General features: G+C 46.4%; 1 protein-coding gene across 10 annotated transcripts in view; it reads right to left on the bottom strand.

The window, feature by feature from the left end:
- Positions 1 to 2,104: 2,104 nt before the first annotated feature.
- Positions 2,105 to 16,779, bottom strand: part of exd3 (exonuclease 3'-5' domain containing 3) — a 567,474-nt gene continuing 552,799 nt past the window's right edge. For all 10 annotated transcript variants that reach the window (XM_078550476.1, XM_078550481.1, XM_078550475.1 and 7 more), the window contains one exon: positions 2,105 to 4,376. In XM_078550476.1, the coding sequence (XP_078406602.1) occupies positions 4,033 to 4,376 (344 nt within the window). In that variant the 3' untranslated portion in view covers positions 2,105 to 4,032. The remainder of the gene's footprint in view (positions 4,377 to 16,779) is intronic.

The raw sequence follows: 16,779 nt of genomic DNA, 5'->3' as shown, positions 1-16,779 counted from the left end.
GTTACAGGGAAAAGGCAGGAGAATGGCATTGAGTCATAATGCTCATGCGGAGAGCTGGTGCAGACTGGTGCGCTGGGAGTGACTGTAAACATGTTTCTGTAATGCTACATATCGGGCAGGAGTGTGGCAATGCACAAAAATGTTTCATAAGACATATTTCTGTTGTGTTATTGAATGAAAAACTTACCTTTTTCTTTAGTTTGATGTTTTAGTTGCCTGTTAATTAATGATGGATTGACGCTGATTTTAGGTTGTTTATTACAGTGAAAGTCTTAAAAGTGAAATTTTGTCCTTCACTTTATTTCCGTTTGGGAAATGTATTTCTTCTTAAAAGTTACTGGTCTATACATGGATCGTAGCATAAAAAATAATAAAGGTACAATTACATTGTTTGGTGTAGTCTATAAGCCATCAACTAGTGGAAAGGAAGCCAAGGAACAGATTTGCAAGGAGATTACAGAGAAGTGCAAGAATTATAGATTACTTATAATGGAGGGCTTTAATTATCCTAATATAGACTGGGATAGCGACAATATAAAGTGCAGAGAGGGGAAAGAAACCAAACATTTGTTTGCGGCATCACTTTGACCTCCGATAATGGACCTTGCTTAGCCATTGCTCGAGTCATCACACTAAAGGAAAAATTCCTGGAATCTTTTCCTGTAACTGCTCTGTCTCTTTAACCTCACTTGGGCTTTCCGTAATTATGGTAGAAGCTACTACCTTCACTCTGGCTAAATCATTTTCCAGGATTAAATCAACTCCATCTATGGGTAACTTCTGAACAACCCCTACTGTCTCTGTCTCAGACATTAGGTCACACTCCAGGTGCACCCAGTACAAAGGTACGTCTATATACTCTCCACCAAAACCGTTGGCTAACACTTTGGCTTTTAATGCGCTGGTGGAAAAGTTATGCCTTTCCTCAGCAAAAATGTTTGAGTGGCTCCCATATCTCTTATTTTGATTACGGGTTTAGCTATCTCATTTGAAGGATATGGGGTTACTTTTCCCCTCGACAAAGGTTCTTTATAACTCTCATGTATCTTATTCATTTCACCTGAACTCTCAGCATTGTTCACACTCGGTTTCATTGCTGCAGTTAGCACTACAACGCAATTTGTTGTACTTTCAGTCAGGGTTCCTTTTCCTGAATCGCCTTTACTTACCCCAATAAGTACCATGGATTTACCACGCAACTTCCAGCAATCAGTACAAACGTGTCCCACCTTGTTACAATGGAAACACTTAGGCCTTCGAATCTCACTTGTACCCTCAGCGCCTTCCTTTCAGGTCTGTGGAGGAGTTTCCGGGGAATTCCCAGCTGTCCCTTCTCTTCCCTGGCTACTTGCCTTCCTTTCACTTTCCCACCTTCTATCATTCTCAGGTTTGTGGGGATGACGGAAAAAAGGTTTAGATTTATGGAACAGCTCATAATCATCAGCAATCTCTGCTGCCTGTCTAGCTGTTACAACCCTCTGGTCTTCAACATGGGTTCTAACTAATGGAGGGAGTGAATTTTTAAATTCTTCCAGGAGAATTGTTTCCCTAAGAGCTTTATACATTGTCTCTATCTTTAATACCTGTATCCAACAGTCAAAATTACTTTGCTTTACCCTCTCAAATTCAATATAGGTTTGCCCAGGCTGTTTCCTTATGTTCCAAAATTTCTGCCTGTATGCCTCAGGGACCAACTCATATGCACTAAGAATAACCTTTTTCATGGCATCATAATCCACAGATACTGCTTCTGATAGTGATGCATATACCTCATGAGCTCTACCTATCAACCTACCCTGTGCAGGTAGTGCAGATTTCTTTTGGCCATTTCATTTGCTTAGCTACCTTCTCAAACAAAATAAAGAATGTCTCTATATCTCTTTCTTCAAACTTTGGAAGGCCTTGTACAAAGTTAAACACCTTCCCTCTGGGCTCTGGTTTGGAGGTAAGTTCTTCCCCAACATCTGGTGGCTCTTTTTCAAATTCAAGCCTTTCTCATTCCTTCTCCCTTTCCTCTCTTGCTAACTGCTCTCTGTACCTTTAATTTGAAAGTTTAATTTTCTCTCCTAAATAGCCAATTGTCCAGAATAAAAGAGTCTTCAACCAAGCTTCTTTTAATAAACTCAGAAACATTGTTTATTATAAAACAAAATTTTTTAAAAATTAGTTACAAGTACTGGTTAACACACAATTGTAATCGGGATGTATAACTATTTCTCTTCCTAAAGAATTCCTCCAGCACACACACAAGACAAACAAAGGGCAAACAGATAGAGTCTCTCTGCAGAGATGGGCTTTAGAGGATGGGCGTTATAAAATAAAGGATAAAGTTTGCAGGGTCTCAATGCTGCCGACCTGGAGTTCCTTCGTGTGAAGACGGACTGCTGGTAATGGTGGACATCTGGAAGTTCTCACCGATTGGTCTCAACCTTGTAGGTCCAAATAGGACCAGTCACACTCAAAGGAGGGTTCTCTGGCTTCAGGTTGATAGCCACACATAATTGCAGGCAAAGTGGAGAGAGAGAGAGAGAGCCAGTAGTCTTCCTTCCTCAGCTTCTTCCCCAAGACTGTCTTCAAAACCAGCAGGATCACAACTGAAGTTTTCTTTCTCTCCCATGTGACTTCCAGCAAGTCACCAACCTTTGCCTTTTCAGTTTTTTTCCCATCAATTAAAGTGACTGTTCAAAAAAAAACCAGATCTTCCTCAAGTACCCGAAAGGTCAGGTGATTTCTTGGAAGAGGCCTGCTTGTTGACAGTTCCGAGGTGAACTTATGAATACAGATGTACTGTCCTTCCATTTTGTAAAAGATAATTTCAGTCTTGTAAGATATGATTCTAACAAAGGTGATTGGCAAAAGTCAATGGATCAATGGCAACATTAGGAAAAGCCTTTTTTGATGTAGAGTGTGGTTTGGATCTGGAATGCACGTATGATCCTGAGGGTGTGGGGGAGGCAGGGTCAATTGTGGCTTTCAAAAGAGAATTGAGTCATTGTCTGGAGAGAAAAATTGCAGGGTTACGAGGAAAGGTTGGTGGAGTGGGATGTGGTGAGCTGCTCTTGCAACTCAGAGCACAGACATGACAGGCCGAATGGCCTCATTCTGTACCATAACAATTCTATGATTCTATGCAAATATAACATTCTTCATCTGCCTAGAATTTTTCAAGAAATATTTGAGGAAATCTTTAGCAACACAAGTTATTACATTGTGACAGAACCATTCTCTTATTTGACTAGCACCAGGCAGTACTACATCTTTGCAAGCATCCATTTTATTGATTTAAAATGTGATACAGTAACCCCATAAAAAAGAACTACCTGAACTTTGCAGAACCTCCCACAGGAGACTGGGAGAATTCCTGCAGAATGTCCTAGCCTTTGATTCAAAGCAGTCTTTGAGCCCATTAAAACAATAGTTAAAACAACTGAGGAGCCAATAGTAATACGCAGCAGCTTCAGAACAGGCTCCTTCTCACCTGCGGTGGGTAGGGTGGGTCAGTGGGATAGTGAGGGGTGGGTCAGTGGGATGAATAGTGGGTCAGTGGGATGGTGAGGGGTGGGTCAGTGGGATGGTGAGGGGTGGGTCAGTGGGATGAATAGTGGGTCAGTGGGATGGTGAGGGGTGGGTCAGTGGGATGGTGAAGGGTGGGTCAGTGGGATGGTGAGGGATGGGTCAGTGGGATGAATAGTGGGTCAGTGTGATGGTGAGGGGTGGGTCAGTGGGATGGTGAGGGGTGGGTCAGTGGGATGGTGAGGGGTTGGATGGGGCGGGTGGTAACTTGTACTACCCAACAGTTGCTGCAGGGAAGATCGTGTGTATTATAGGAACCCCTGGAGCTGTAGTTCAATCTGGCATTGTCAGCGAGCATATTGTAAAAGATGCAATGCATGGAGAGAGGTGGAGAAATAAAACACCAAAGCTGGGCAGTGCCTCACCGACAAGATACAAACTCTCATTTTCTGTACCTAATCTAAGGCTAGCATTGGCTTTCAGATGGAGGTTAAATATCAAGTGCAGCATTAAGAGTTGTTACAAATGGTAAAATGTCATATCATCGGTGACATGCAGAACCTCCTGGAATTGGGACACCACTCGGCTGAAATGGGAACCCTCCCAGAACACTTTGCCACACGATGTGCAGCAGTAAAACATGTCGACCCTGTCCAGGATCCCAGGTGGAATGGCCTCCACCTGCAAGGTCGCACCACTCGTAAATCTCAGAGTCTTCATGTTGAGTTGTGAACTCTCTGCCCAGTGACAGCTGGGATTGTATGAGCAGCTGCCAGTCTGACCCAGGCAGTTCCCAGTGTCTCTCTGTGAAAACATCTTGGGCTGGTTTGTACCAGGGAATCTTCTCACTGCAGTAGGCGGATCTGGAAAGAAGGGCACAAAAAACTTGAGAGTCACGATTCTCTCACCTCAGCACCATTTGACGCAAGAACCTCATACACGCTCCCAAATCTTACACTTCAAAACTATTCTATTCACAAGTCCAATAGAATCGAGGGCTCTGGGCATATTACGATAGTGTAAGTGCATCAGGCACGCTGCCCCAGTCGGCATGTACTTTCATGCTGTTCTGTTGAGTAATAAGGAGGACAGTTTGTTCAGTGTATCCCAAACAATGCCTTATTACGGGACTGAATCACACGCAGTTCCTGACTATATACTGAGATGATCACAGCTGGGTCAGTGATAAAGGCACTGTAATTGGCCTCTCAACCCTTGGATTAGGCAGCGGAATCACAGAATTGTTACAGGAGGTCATTCGGCCCATTGTGTCTGCACTGACTCTCCAAATGAGCAATTCACCAAGTGCCGTTCTCCCACCTTCTCTCTGTAACCCTGCACATTCTTCCCTCTCAGATAACAGTCTAATTTTCTTTTAATGTTTCAATTGGACCTGCCTTCACCATATTTTCAGGCAGCGCATTCTAGACCTTAACCAATCACTGCATGAAAAGGTTTATCTTCAGGTCGCTTTTGTTTCATTTACCAATTACTTTAAATCTGTGTCCTCTTGTTTTTGATCCTTTCACGAGTGGGGACAGTTTCTATTTCGAGGTAATGCATTTTGGAAGGTCTAATACAGGCAGGAATTATACAGTAAATGGCAGAACCCTTAAGTGCATTGACGTGCAGAGGGATCTGGGTGTACAGGTCCACAGGTCACTGAAAGTGGCAACGCAGGTGGATAAGGTAGTCAGGAAGGCATATGGCATGCTTTGTTCTTTCTTTCTTTCTCTCTATCTGCACTGTCCAGTCTCCTTATGATTTTGAATACCTCTATCAAATCTCCTCTCAGCCTTCTTTTCTCTCAGGAAAACAGTCCGAACTTCATAATTGAAGTTCCTCATCCTTGGAACCATTCTTGTGAATCTTTTCTGCATCCTCACCAATGCTTTTACATCCTTCCTAAAGTGAGGTACCCAGAACTGGACACAATACCCCAGCTAAGGCTGAACTAAAGACTTATACAAGTTCAACACAACCTCCATGCTCTTGTACTCTATGTCCCTATTAATAAAGCCTAGGATACTATATGCTTTTTTAACCACTCTCTCAACCTGCCCTGCTGCCTTCAATGATTGATGCGCATATACATCCAGGTCCCTCTGCTCCTGCCATCCCGTTAGAGTTGTACCCTTTATTTTATATCGTCTGTCCGTGTTCTCCTGCCAAAATGAATCACTTCACATTTCTCTGCATTAAATTGCATCTGCCACTTGTCTGCCCATTCCACCAACTTGTCTATGCCCTTTTGAAGTTCTACACTTTCCTCCTCAGTTCACAATGATTACAAGTTTCATAGTAACTGCAAATTTTGAAATTGTGCCCTGTATGCCAAGGTCTAGGTCATCAACATATGTCAGGAAAAGCAAGGGTCCCAACACTGACCCCTACAAACTTTCCTCCAGCCTGAAAAACATCCATTCACCGCTACTCTGTTTCCTGTCACTCAGCCAATTTTGTATCCATTTTGCTACTTTCCCTTTTATTCCACGAGCTCTAAGCCTGTTGTATCAAACACCTTTGGAAGTCCATGAACACCACATCAACAGCATTACCCTCATCAACCCTCTCTGTTACCTCTTCAAAATACTCCAGCAAGTTAGTTAAACATGATTTTCCCTTAAGAAATCCATGCTGGCTTTCTTTAATTAACTCCTATTTGTCCATGTGGCTATTAATTTTTCCCCTGGTTATTGATTTTAGAAGTTTCCCCACCACGGAAGTTAAACTGACTGGCCTGTGGTTGCTGGGCCTATCTTTACCCCCTTTTTTGAACAAGGGGCGAATGTTTGCAATTCTGCAGTCCTCTGGGACCATCCCAGAGTCTAAGGAAGACTGGAAAATTATGGCCAGTGCCTCTCCAATTTCCACTCTCACTTCCCTCAGTATCCCCGGATGTATCTCACCCAGCCCTGGTGTCTTATCAACTTTAGGTACAGCCAGCCTATCCAATACCTCCTCCTTATCAATTTTAAACCCTTCTAATATCTGAATTACCTCTTTTTTCACCATGGTCTGGGTAGCACCTTCTTCCTTGGTAAAGACAGATGCAAAGTATTAATTTAGTACCTCATCTATACACTCTGTTCCATGTATAAATCCCTTTCTGATCCCTAATTGACCCTACTCCTCCTTTTACCACCTTTATTTATTTGCCTATCAGAATTTGACTTTGGAATTTCCTTTTATGTTAGCTGCCAGTCTCTTTTCACATTGTCTCTTTGGTTCTCTTATTTGCTTTTTCAAGTCTCCTCTGATCAATGTTCAGTAACCCTTGGGTTAGAGAGATGGGAAAGCAGCCCGGGTTCCTGACCCTGATCAATGTTCAGTAACCCCTGGGTTAGAGAGATGGGAAAGCAGCCCGGGTTCCTGACCCTGATCAATGTTCAGTAACCCCTGGGTTAGAGAGATGGGAAATCAGCCCGGGTTCCTGACCCTGATCAATGTTCAGTGATCCCTGGGTTAGAGAGATGGGAAATCAGCCCGGGTTCCTGACCCTGATCAATGTTCATTAACCACTGGGTTAGAGAGATGGGAAATCAGCCTTGGTTCCTGACCCTGATCAATGTTCAGTAACCCCTGGGTTAGAGAGATGGGAAATCAGCCTGGGTTCCTGACCCTGATCAATGTTCAGTAACCCCTGGGTTAGAGAGATGGGAAATCAGCCCGGGTTCCTGACCCTGATCAATGTTCAGTAACCCCTGGGTTAGAGAGATGGGAAATCAGCCTGGGTTCCTGACCCTGATCAATGTTCAGTAACCCCTGGGTTAGAGAGATGGGAAATCAGCCCGGGTTCCTGACCCTGATCAATGTTCAGTAACCCCTGGGTTAGAGAGATGGGAAATCAGCCTGGGTTCCTGACCCTGATCAATGTTCAGTAACCCCTGGGTTAGAGAGATGGGAAATCAGCCTGGGTTCCTGACCCTGATCAATGTTCAGTAACCCCTGGGTTAGAGAGATGGGAAATCAGCCTGGGTTCCTGACCCTGATCAATGTTCAGTAACCACTGGGTTAGAGAGATGGGAAATCAGCCTGGGTTCCTGACCCTGATCAATGTTCAGTAACCCCTGGGTTAGAGAGATGGGAAATCAGCCTGGGTTCCTGACCCTGATCAATGTTCAGTAACCCCTGGGTTAGAGAGATGGGAAATCAGCTCGGGTTCCTGACCCTGATCAATGTTCAGTAACCCCTGGGTTAGAGAGATGGGAAATCAGCCCGGGTTCCTGACCCTGATCAATGTTCAGTAACCACTGGGTTAGAGAGATGGGAAATCAGCCTGGGTTCCTGACCCTGATCAATGTTCAGTAACCCCTGGGTTAGAGAGATGGGAAATCAGCCCGGGTTCCTGACCCTGATCAATGTTCAGTAATTCACGCTGGAAATTTACTGGATGTAATCATCAGATGACAATTAGGTTTGGAAATTACACCTGTGCTAGCTCAATATTCTGCAAACACTCACTTTTGAGGTAACCTGCGATGGTGGAAAATGCTAGACTTTTGTGGAGCTGTAGGCCAGCAAGAGTCCTCCCTCTTCAGAGAGGAGTAGAGACTACCCCTGCAAGGGCACAGTCCCTTAATAGGGGAGGAGAATACTCCAGCGTGAACACATTGCTGTGGGTCTGGAGTCACGTGTAGGCCAGGCTAGGTAAGGACGGCAGATTTCCTTCCCTAAAGGGCATAGTGAAACAGATGGGTTTTAACGACAATCATGGTCATCACTACACTTTTAATTCCAGATTGTTAAAATTGAATTCATGAATCTGCCGTGATGAGATTTGAACCCGGATCCCTGAAGCATTATCCTGGGTCTCTGGAGTACCAGTCCAGTGACAATACCACTATGCCACCACCTCCCCTGATCTGTGTACCTGGACTCCAAATCTTTTTGTACCTCTATTGTTTCAAGCTTTTCACCTTTTAGAGAGTGCCCTCCTCTATCCCTTTTAGATCCAAAATGAGTGACCACACATTTTCCCACACTGAAATCCATATGCCACAGTTCTGTCCATTCACGTAATGGAACACATCTTCCGTGGAGTGGCAAGCACCATCGGGCCTCCTATGAAACGCGCAGTACAGCTGCGCCTGGAGCCCCTTCAGTCCAGGGCAGCAGCATCAAGAGAAGTGAAGCCATGCCCCCTTTTTACTTAACTAGCTGTCATAAACCGCTAAGGTATAAAGGTCTCAGTCACTTTGACAGGCTACAGAGAGAAGGTAAGAGGGTGATAAAGCAGGATGTTAAGGGAGGGCAGGGTTGAGTGGGGTGAGGTGGATTTGGGTGGTCAGGAGAGTGGGGTTCATGTGGTCAGGGGGCAGTGGGGTGGGGATGGGGGAGGTCAGACGGTCAGGTGAGTTGGGGTGGCCTGTTTGGGGGGCAGGGGGGTTGGGTAAGGGGCATCAGGTGGTTAGAGGTGTGTAGGAGGGGGTTGGGTGCTCAGGAGGGTGCTCAGGGAATGGGGGTGAAGACTGTCCGGGGCAGATGAGGAAGCCAACATTGTTGGGAAAAAGGATGTGAATTTACTGTGGGTTCGACATTCTAGCTGATTTACTGAGTTTTGCTGGTGTATACCTGTTATGAAAAGCTCTAAGTAAATCCATCTTAAAACCAGGATAAATAAAGGGTAAACAGCCCCATAGCACGGGGGTGTTCTGGCCAATCACAGAGCAATCGGGTAAAACCAGCAATTGGAAATTTAAGCTTTCTGCTTAAGTACCGAGGATGTGCTTACATTGGGACTTCTGATGGGTTCTGTGCAATTCTTTCGGGGTACCTCCAGTCTCCGACTATCCAGGGGCCAGAGATCTGCACCAACATCTCTTTGTAATGTTACACTTCTACCTACACTCCTTACAATGCCGCCTGTCTTTGTGTCATCAGCAGATTTGGATACGTGGCTTTCCATTCCATCATCTGATTCATTAATGAATACAGGGAATAGTTGAGCTCTCAACACAGGTCCTTGCAAAACACCACCAGTCACATTTTACCCATTATCCCTGTACTTTGCCTCCTGCCACTCAGCGCATTTCCCAACCAGGTCAGTGCATTGCCTTCAATTCTATGAAATTCAACTTTAGCCAGCAGTCTGTTATGAGAGACTTTATGAAATGCCCCCTGGATGCCCATATAAATAACATCCACAGACATTCCCCTGTCCACAACTTTAGTCACCTCTTCAAAAGATTGAATCCCATTCATTAGGTGGGATCCATCCTTTACAAATCCATGTGGCTCACTGATCAGCTGAAAATGTTCAAGGTGCTCAGTCACCTGATCATTAATTATAGAGTCCAGTAATTTCCTGATAAATGTTAGGCTAACTGTCTATTTTCCTGGTTTCTCTATCCCACCTTTCTTAAATGGTGGAGTGTCATGCACAATTTTTCAATCCAAAGGAAAAACTCTGAAATGAAGAGGACTTTGGAAGATTATAATTAGGGCATCTGCAATGTTCTCACATCCTACATCCTTAAAACCCTGGCGTGAAAACTATCTGGTGCTGGGGATTTGTCACTCTTCAGTGCCATTATTTTCTTCCTTACTGTTATTGTACTTATGTTAATTTTGCTGAGTTCCTGAATTAAATATTATCTTCCTTGGGGTTTCCGACAAGCTGAATACTCCTCTACTGTAAATACACAAAGTAATTATTCAGCATGTCCACCATTTCCTTAATTTCATTGAAAAGTTGTCAAGGGACCCACATCGCTCTTCACCTCTCTCTTTTTCCTAACTTAAATGTAAAAAAATGTTTAATTTGATATCTCTTGCAAATTTCTTTTCATACTCCCATTTTGTAACTCTTACTATCTGTTTTGTCACTCTTTGCTATTCTTTGTATCTTTCTCATTTGCTATAATAACTATTTTTTTGCATTTTATATGCTTTTTTCTTTTAGTTTATGTCTCCTTCCATAGTTACCCATAGTTGTCATTTTTGGCAAGTAGATCCCTTGCCCCTTCAGGGTAGAAACTGGTTCTGTATCATCCTTTTTGAACATCTCCCACTGATCTTCCATTCTTTTACCCATTAACAGACTTGCCCAGTTTACTGTGGACAATTTCTGTCTCATCCCATTGAAGTCAGCCTTACCTAAATCTAGAATCTTAATAACTGTTTCTCCCTTTCAAATACTTTTGATCATATTATAATCACTTTTAGATAAATGTTCACACATCACTAGGGCTGTTAACTAAATTTTCCTCATTCTCACTATGAAAACTATTATGGCCATCCCCCTTGTTGCTTCGAGGACATATTGTTGTAGAAAACTATACAGAACACATTCAAAAAATTCACTACCTTTCTAACGTGCTAGTCTGCTTATCCCAATCTGTATGAAAGTAATGTTCTCAACTAAAGTCCTTGTGACCACCTTATATGTCCTTTCTACTACGACCCTGGTCCTAGCCCAATTCAGTCAAGCCCGCCCCAACAGTACAGCTCCTTCCTGTTCCAGTACTGGTGCCAGTGTTCCATTAAATGGAATCCCTCTTTTCCACACTACTACTTTAGCTGCAAGCTTACCAGCCTGGTCTACTTATCCCTATGCCAATTTGCATATGGCTCAAATAATAATCCAGAAATTATATGCCTCAAGTTTCTGAGTCATCTCCAAAAAGGACTTCTTGCCTACTTTTATGCTTTTATGCTGCACTCTTTTCATGGCCACACTGTGTTAGCAGATACTGCTTACTTTATACAATTTTTGCACCACACTCATGTTACAAGTGAAGATGATTTGGACCCTGTTTTCCCATTACCCATCCTGTCTTCCCCTCGATGTGACAGTTCCCAGGCTAAGGAAGAGAAACTCAGCCTGGGCTCCCATTTCAGGTCATCATCCCTGGAAAGTGCAGGAGTGCGGAGGTCAGAGGAAGGTATATGTGGCTTTGTAGTGATGCCCCTCATGTTATCGCCTGATGACACTTATGGAGTGGAACAACTGGCCTGGTTTCAGTGAGTATTTGATAGGAAAAGGTGGGGAAATGAAAGGAGTTGCTGGTGAGATTAGCAGTCCATGCGTACAGCATGGAAGTCTGCAGTGTTTTCAAGGGTTTCACAAGGAGTGTCCTGTAATGTGCCTGCATGAGGTGTAAGGGCACATGGGAACATCACAATATATAGCATTGTGAAGTGTCACCATTTACAAAAGCCTCAAAGATTTGAGAGAGGAGAGGCCCCATGTTCCTATTCAACACAGCTCACTACAATTAGAAGGTAGAGAATGAAGGATGAGTTTGGGAGCAATTTTGACACAAGTGTCTAGGCAGAACTTTGGAGAGGTTCCCTTCTCATGTAATATGAGCTAGACTTGAAGGAATGTTCTGTGCAAAATGACACACCTTTAATACCAGTGTAAATGCCTGTGAAATATTTGTGGTTTTACAGGGCTGTGAGAGAGTGCAGCAGACGAGTAGTGCCAGTACACAATGTTCCTGCCCACGCCAGCCTCTGACACTGAGAAACTGCAGCTCCTCCTAAACACAATAGACTCTCCTGTTAATAACCTTTCTAATACCTGTACTCCTGTCAGGATTGTCATATTATGCTGATGATCTCCAGCATTTCTCTTGCTACGGTGTGAAAGAACAAACTATTTCTGGCATGGACTTGATGGGCCAAATGGCCTCCTTCTGAGCCATAATGACTCTATTGGTATGCAATATCCCAGCATGCATAGCCATGTAGGGTCCTTGTTAAGAGTATTAGGCATTCAGATACAAATCCCACAGGTAGACTGAGAGCAGAGAACATAGGGCAGAATTTTCGGGTAGGCGGGCGGCCACGATCGTTGGGCCTAGTGCTCCGAGGGAACCGACCGTGATTTCATGTTGGCTGGCTAATTAACGGCTAACCAACGTGAAAGGCTCAGCGCTGCCGGGGTAGGGGCAGGGGAAGAGCGAGCGCTGAAGTCAGTCCGGGCATGGGGGAGCACAGAAGGAAAGTTCCCTGAAGGCAGAGAGCTGCCTCAGGGAACTGATGAATTTAAATTCGATAAAAACGGAACGTAAAACCAGGAAAAAATGTCCACGCGTCAGAATGAGACACCTCAACATATGGATGATAAAAATCTTTTCAAAACATTTAAATATTTTTAAAAATTTAATCACGGAAACTTCACTCCGCCCTTGGATGAGGTTTCCTCAAAAATGCAAAGGCCGTCTGGCCCATTTGCCAGCCTGCCAACTGTAACGCTGTATGGGCAGTGAAAAATCACTGTCAATTGCTACTTTAATGGCCTTAATAGGCCTCTTAATTGTCGGTGGACGTGCTGCCGACACGCACGCGCGCCCGCCCACCGACATGTAACACGAGTGCTCACCTGACGACATCACGCGCTATTTCACTATTTCAGGCGCGTGCCCGCACGTCTGCCCATAGGGAAAATACCAGGAAAACAACAGTATAGGTTATCTGGACAGTGCTGTAGTCTAGGAAACATATCCTATAACCTCCTTCATAAACCTCTCTCTTTAATTTACTGATAAATTAAGTTCTGAACTACAACCATGAACAGTTCCCACACACTCACCAGCCTCTGTTAGGTAGTTAAATCTGAACTCTCTGTTCAGTTTACCTCTCCCGAGATATTACCTGCGCCCTCTTGTAGAACCTATGACTCTAAGAAACATGCTGACGTTAACTTTTTCTCTGTACCATATAGGATCCTGAATCCATCTATAGATCGCCTCCTGAACCTTCTCTTACCCTGTTTAAACATGGCCAGCTTCTGTAGTCTCTCCCCATAACCCAGGTGCCTAACTTGAACTGTCAGTTTAGTTGCCCTGAGCTGACACTTACTGCAATGCTGGATATTCACATAATACCGGGCCCAGAATTGGACTCAGTTCCCAAGATGGGCCTGGGTGAACATTCTGTACAAGCTCAGTCTTTGAGTTCTAAGCTCAATCCCTAGGCCCAGGATCTTATTGGCTCTCTGTACTACTGCCACACTCTGTGCACCCTCACTATCACTGGGGGAATAATTCCACAGGCACTCAGCAGGCAGGGAGATAGTTTTAGTAGAGAAAAAGGCAGTTATACACAAGAAGGGGACAGTTACACTAGAGAGAGAGGTAAGGGCACTAAAGAGTGAGAAGACAGAGAGAGCTACGAAAGAGAATGTAAATTACATTAGAGAGAGAGAGAGACGCAGCTACAGTATAGAGGCAATTACACTAGAAAAACAGGTATTTACAGCAGAGAGAGAGAGCACCGGCAAAGAAATAACTGGTTATACTAGAGAACGACAGAGACAGTTACAGCTCAGAGAGCCTGTGACGGCAGAGAGAGAGAGAGAGGGCCTGTGACGGCAGAGAGAGAGAGGGCCTGTGACAGCAGAGAAAGAGGCACTCCCGGCAGAGGGAGAGGCACTCCCGGCAGAGAGAGTGTCAATCGCGGCAGAGAGAGAGGCAGTCGCGGCAGAGAGAGAGGCAGTTACTGTAGAGGGAGAGGATGTCACAGCAGAGGGAGAGGCAGTTACAGCACAGAGAGAGGCAGTCACGACAGTGGCTTTTACAGCAGGAAGAGTAGCAGCTGTAGGTAAGAGAGAGGCACTTACAGCAGAGAGTGGCAGTTACGGCAGAGAGCGAGAGGCAGGTAGGGCACAGAGAGAGAGGCAGGTACGGGAGAGAGAGAGAGAGGCAGGTACGGCACAGAGAGAGAGGCAGGTACGGCACAGAGAGGAGCAGGTACGGCACAGAGAGGAGCAGGTAGGGCACAGAGAGAGAGGCAGGTACGGGAGAGAGAGAGAGAGGCAGGTACGGCACAGAGAGAGAGGCAGGTACGGCACAGAGAGGAGCAGGTACGGCACAGAGAGGAGCAGGTACGGCACAGAGAGGAGCAGGTACGGCACAGAGAGAGAGGCAGGTACGGCACAGAGAGAGAGGCAGGTACGGCACAGAGAGAGAGGCAGGTACGGCACAGAGAGAGAGGCAGGTACGGCACAGAGAGAGAGGCAGGTACGGCACAGAGAGAGAGGCAGGTACGGCACAGAGAGAGAGGCAGGTACGGCACAGAGAGAGAGGCAGGTACGGCACAGAGAGAGAGAGGCAGGTTCGGGAGAGAGAGAGAGGCAGGTACGGGAGAGAGAGAGAGGCAGGTACGGCACAGAGAGAGAGGAGCAGGTACGGCACAAAGAGAGAGGCAGGTACGGCACAGAGAGAGAGAGGCAGGTAGGGCACAGAGAGAGAGAGGCAGGTAGGGCACAGAGAGAGAGAGGCAGGTAGGGCACAGAGAGAGAGAGGCAGGTAGGGCACAGAGAGAGAGAGGCAGGTACGGCAGAGAGAGAGGCAATCACAGCTGAGAGAGAGGCAATGACGCGAGAGAGAGAGGCAATTGCAGCAGAGAAAGGGGCAATTGCAGCAGAGAGAGAGGCAATTGCAGTAGAGAGAGAGGCAATTTCGGCAGAAAGAGAGGCAGTAACAGCATAGAGAGATGCAGTTACTGTAGAAGGAGAGGATGTCACAGCAGAGGGAGAGGAAGTTAAAGCACAGAGAGAGGCAGTCACGACAGAGTCTTTTACAGCAGGAAGAGTAGCAGCTGTAAGTAAGAGAGGCACTTACAGCAGAGACTGGCAGTTACATCAGAGAGAGCGGCAGGTACGGCACAGAGAGAGAGGCAGGTACGGCACAGGGAGAGAGGCAGGTACGGCACAGGGAGAGAGGCAGGTACGGCACAGAGAGAGAGGCAGGTACGGCACAGAGAGAGAGGCAGGTACGGCACAGAGAGAGAGGCAGGTACGGCACAGAGAGAGAGGCAGGTACGGCACAGAGAAAGAGGCAGGTACGGCACAGAGAAAGAGGCAGGTACGGCACAGAGAAAGAGGCAGGTACGGCACAGAGAAAGAGGCAGGTAAGGCACAGAGAGAGAAGCAGGTACGGCAGAGAGAGAGAGGCAGGTACGGCACAGAGAGAGTGGCCTGTACGGCAGAGAGAGAGGCAGTTACGGCAGAGAGAGAGGCAGTAACAGCAGAGGTAGAGACAGTTACTGCAGATAGACATGCGGTTACGGCAGCGAGAGAGGCAATTGCGGCACAGAGAGAGGCAGTCACGACAGAGAGGCTGTTACAGCAGGAAGAGTGGTAGCTGTAGGAAAAAGAGAGGCATTTACAGCAGGGAGTGGCAGTTACATCAGAGAGAGTGGCAGTTACGGAAGAGAGAGAGTCAGGTACGGCATAGAGAGAGAGGCAGGTACGGCAGAAAGAGAGAGAGGCAGGTACGGCAGAGAGAGAGAGGCAGGTACGGCAGAGAGAGAGAGGCAGGTACGGCAGAGAGAGAGAGGCAGGTACGGCAGAGAGAGAGAGGCAGGTACGGCAGAGAGAGAGAGGCAGGTACGGCAGAGAGAGAGAGGCAGGTACGGCAGAGCGAGAGAGGCAGGTACGGCAGAGCGAGAGAGGCAGTAACAGCATACAGAGAGGCAGAGCCTGCAGAGGGACAAGCAGTCAGGCAGAGAGAGGCAATTGTGGCAGAGAGAGGCAATTGCGGCATAAAGAGAGGCAGTATCAGCGTAGAGAGATGCAGTTACTGTAGAGGGAGAGGATGTCATAGCAGAGGGAGAGGCGGTTGCAGCACAGAGAGGGGCAGTCACGACAGAGAGGCTTTTACAGCAGGATGAGTGGCAGCTGTAGGTAAGAGAGAGGCAATTACAGCAGGGAGTGGCAGTTACATAAGAGAGAGAGTCAGGTACGGCAGAGAGAGAGTCAGGTACGGCAGAGAGAGAGAGTCAGGTACGGCAGAGAGAGAGAGGCAGGTACGGCAGAGAGAGAGAGGCAGGTACGGCAGAGAGAGAGAGGCAGGTACGGCAGAGAGAGAGAGGCAGGTACGGCAGAGAGAGAGAGGCAGGTACGGCAGAGAGAGAGAGGCAGGTACGGCACAGAGAGAGAGGCAGGTACGGCACAGAGAGAGGCGCAGGTACGGCACAGAGAGAGAGGCAGGTACGGCACAGAGAGAGAGGCAGGTACGGCACAGAGAGAGAGGCAGGTACGGCACAGAGAGAGAGGCAGGTACGGCACAGAGAGAGAGGCAGGTACGGCACAGAGAGAGAGGCAAGTACGGCACAGAGAGGGAGGCAGGTACGGCAGAGAGAGAGGATGTTATGGCAGAGAGAGAGGCAGTAAGAGCAGAGTGAGAGCAGATTACAGCAGAGAGTACAGTAACATTAGAGAGATTGTTAGTTACGGCACAGAGAGAGAGGCAGTTACGGCAGAAAGAAAGAGGGAGGTACGGCTCAGAGAGAGAGAGGGACAGGTACGGCAGA

Source organism: Cetorhinus maximus, chromosome 10 (genome assembly GCF_964194155.1).
Source record: "Cetorhinus maximus chromosome 10, sCetMax3.hap1.1, whole genome shotgun sequence".
Taxonomy (NCBI): Eukaryota; Metazoa; Chordata; class Chondrichthyes; order Lamniformes; family Cetorhinidae; genus Cetorhinus; species Cetorhinus maximus.
The sequence above is the reverse complement of the archived record's forward strand: the minus strand, read 5'-3'. Positions and strand labels throughout refer to the sequence as shown.